At 38.1% G+C, this 3,284-nt stretch overlaps 1 protein-coding gene across 1 annotated transcript; it reads right to left on the reverse strand.

Annotated features, from left to right (window-relative positions):
• Nucleotides 1–3,005, reverse strand: comtd1 (catechol-O-methyltransferase domain containing 1). The gene is made up of 7 exons (XM_031839726.1): nt 2,884–3,005; nt 2,668–2,786; nt 1,926–2,031; nt 1,267–1,385; nt 803–857; nt 564–697; nt 1–459 (listed from the first exon to the last, which is right to left on the reverse strand). Exons 1-7 carry the CDS (start codon nt 2,936–2,938, stop codon nt 307–309), a joined length of 741 nt encoding a protein of 246 aa, XP_031695586.1. The 5' UTR covers nt 2,939–3,005; the 3' UTR covers nt 1–306.
• Between the last annotated feature and the right edge of the window lie 279 nt (nt 3,006–3,284).

Below are 3,284 nucleotides of genomic sequence, written 5' to 3' on the forward strand. Positions count from 1 at the left end.
CCACTTTTTTAAATGTTTATCTGATCTTGAGCTGTAGCACTCTGGCATATATTGATTTTGGAGTTATGTGATTTTGATGAAACAGTATATTTGTTTTATTTATAGCTCTTTTATGATTGCTGTCCTGGTAAAGACATTAAACACAGAGATGAAGTTGTAATGTTTTATATTCTTTAGAAAGGACGTTTGGTAGATTATTATTGTAGCATGGCAAAAGAATACAGAAGTCAATGTACCCGTCATTTCTATTCAATACCAAAGCTAAGGCACCAATATGACAAATATTAAACTTTTGAACTCGTGATTTTAGCGTTTAATGACGATGGACAGCCCGTCGCCCACAGTGAGCATGCTCAGATCAATCCTCTGGTCGTTGTGTAGCTTCTTATTCAGAGCATCCAGAGCCTGGGAGGTGAGGTCATCGGGCGCAGGATTCACAACCTTTCCGCTCCATAGCACCTTTCAAATAAAGCAACAACAGTGCTGTTTTATTCTGTTCCATCATGCCGTACACCTCTCCACACCACAACATGACAGATCCTGCTTGTGTGTATTGTACTTACATTGTCAATCGCAATGATGCCCCCTGCTCGTATGAGCTCAAGGGACTTCTCGTAGTATCTGTCATAGTTTAACTTATCGGCATCGATGAACACAAAGTCATATGTTCCAGCTTCCCCGGCTGCTATCAGGTCATCTGATGAAACAGAGATGAAAGTCATGAATGCAAAAAATGACTCGGTTCATTTTTATCAGAACTCATGACTGAGATTTATATTTATTTATTTATAAAAGCACTTACTCAGTGTCTTCATGGCTATTTGGTGGCGAACATCTATCTTATTTTCAACTCCAGCCTGAGAAAAGGTTCAACTTTATGAGAGGTGTGCAGGGATCTTCATTTATCTTTTAAAGAGACTGTTAGGGAAGACTTAAACAGGAATTGATTTTGCATCTCAATTTGAAACAGTTCCCTGAGAAGACACTTTTTTTACTCTCCAGCCAGCAGCATTTTGTGAAGTCTTACTGACGGAGTGTAGACGTGCAGGGTGAACAGTGTGCTGTCTGCTGCACAATTTGTCTCTGACAGAAGCAAAAATCAATCTTACTAAACTCGCAAAATACCAAATGCAAGTGCCAGGTTGTGTAATGGCACATGTACCGAGTTAAGATTAAAGGTTTCATGAACAAATCCTACCTTTTACAGTGTCTTCTTTTATCTTGTAGACAATTTGAGTCATGCTGTTCAGAAATACATTTTCTCACCTCTTTAAAAAACGGTGTGGCAATGTCCACGTAGGTGCCTTCTATTTCACAAGCTACCACTCTTCCATTCTCTGACATGGCCAAAGCCATGCTCAGTGCATTGTACCCTGTGTACATCCCTGCAGAAAAAACATCATGTTAACCCAAACAATAATTTGATTTCTTTTCTAGCAAAGAAAAGCCATGCAACCGAATGCCTATTTCTAAAATGTAATCAAAACTTTATTGATGAAATATGAATACTGCAAAATTCAAAGCCGTGAGACACCTCTTTAAAATTCCCAGTAGGCAATTTCAGGTTGTGTAATTTCAAAAGCTTTTAAATACATTTTTATTTTCTGCTTTAAACACTTGAAATACTTTATTGAAATAAATTCAACTGCCATTTTTCAGACCTAAAATAAAATGTGTTAAAGTAAAACAAATTAATTTGCTCAAATTGGATTGGTTAAAATTCCAAAAACATAAATTGAGCCTGAATGGTGTCGTCCACATCTCTGTCCTGTCAGGTTATGTTTTGTCAGTTATAACCAGATTGATGCCTTTCAGAGTAAAACATGTTGTGCTATAAAGTAAGCAGTATTTTATTTTCAGCATTATGTATTCTGCTCTGGTTTACGTTTTTGCTTCGTCTTCTATTTGATCTCACATAATCTCACCAATTTCAATCGCTTTCGTTGCATTTATCAGTCTAATGAGATTTGCCATGAACTGGGCTTGTTCACTGGCAACCATCATGATACTCCATTGGTCTTCAAGAGTTCTCTGAAATGACAACATCAAAAAAATTGCACACATCATTATATTGTCTGAATAAACATGATATCTTGGTACTCCTCATTTGCTGTGTATTCTTTTAAAATGTATTGTTTTATAGAAAGGGACGATAATAGAATGTAGATGGGACACAAAATACAACTGAAAATATGCAATTCTAAGCAAGTGTGTCTTCAGCTATACTTTTAAAAAGTATCCAGTCCCAAAGTTTGATGCAAAGTTTAGAAGCAACAACTTCAAAGCCACAATCATCTTCAGTTTTTAGCCTGGAGCTCCAGATGACCAACCGGCCTTCGTCTGACCTAAATAACCTGCTGGTGGTTCTTCAGCATGTTGATTCATGTTGGCAGGCACCTGCCCATGCTAAGCTAAAGAGGTGATCAAAAGAATCCTCAACTGAATTTCATAGGGAAAAAATGTAAAGATATCAACTTGGATGTAACAAGGGGGCTTGACCCAGAGGCCCGAGCAGCATCATACTGAAACACCTGTAAACAATGCAGGAGCGTCTCACTAAAACAAGTGACAAAATAATTACAATACAAGTTATGAAATGAGTGCTTGATTTATTTTCTCCATCTCAGCATGAGACACTAGCATACGAGGACTCGTTGGTTCTCTTACCAGTCTGAGTTTGGTGAGAACAGGGTGCTCCCTCAGAGAGTTGTTGACAACATACTGCAGCACAGGATCGTCCTTCCCTCTGCTGTGGCTCTTCCCTATCAAGGCAGACTTTCCCACACCTGACCGACAAGAAACAGAACAGCAACTACCACTTAACTACCAATCCCAGAAATCCCTGTCATCTGCCAGATTATACACAAAACCATCATATCATACCTGTTAGTACAACAGCAAGTCCAATGCAACAAATCATTTTGATACCTGTAGCCATTTTGGGGGGGTTGGCTCAGTGCTTTGTTAAAGAATGGTTGAACAGCTCAAGAGTAAATCCACTGAATCTCTCAGTGTCCGTCCTATTTGTACAATACTGTTTGTTTTGCTTAACCTTTAAGTGGGAGTCTCAACTTATTGATTTTTCAGGTATTGCGAAAGTAGGAAAGTTTCTGTAAGATAGACAACAATATGTTTGGATCAAAAAGTTAGTCTTAACGTATAACTGGAAAAAAAATTACAAGATTAAATCTCTGCATATTACAGCAGAGTCCCAAGACAAAGGTCCCCTTTTATTAAAAAGGTACCAACACTGACCCTATAGTGTTTAGCCGAGTTTGTTCTTT

The sequence above is a fragment of the Anarrhichthys ocellatus genome, unplaced genomic scaffold (assembly GCF_004355925.1).
Source record: "Anarrhichthys ocellatus isolate YVR2014 unplaced genomic scaffold, GSC_Weel_1.0 scaffold3, whole genome shotgun sequence".
Taxonomy (NCBI): domain Eukaryota; kingdom Metazoa; phylum Chordata; class Actinopteri; order Perciformes; family Anarhichadidae; genus Anarrhichthys; species Anarrhichthys ocellatus.

Excerpts from the sequence above, each read along its gene's own strand:
- comtd1 (XM_031839726.1), bottom strand. The coding sequence starts at position 2,938 with ATGGCTACAGGTATCAAAATGATTTGTTGCATTGGACTTGCTGTTGTA. Across the intron at positions 1,386-1,925 it reads AACGAAAGCGATTGAAATTG|GGATGTACACAGGGTACAAT; the intron begins GTGAGATTATGT and ends TTTTTTCTGCAG. Across the intron at positions 858-1,266 it reads CCACACCGTTTTTTAAAGAG|GCTGGAGTTGAAAATAAGAT; the intron begins GTGAGAAAATGT and ends ACCTTTTCTCAG.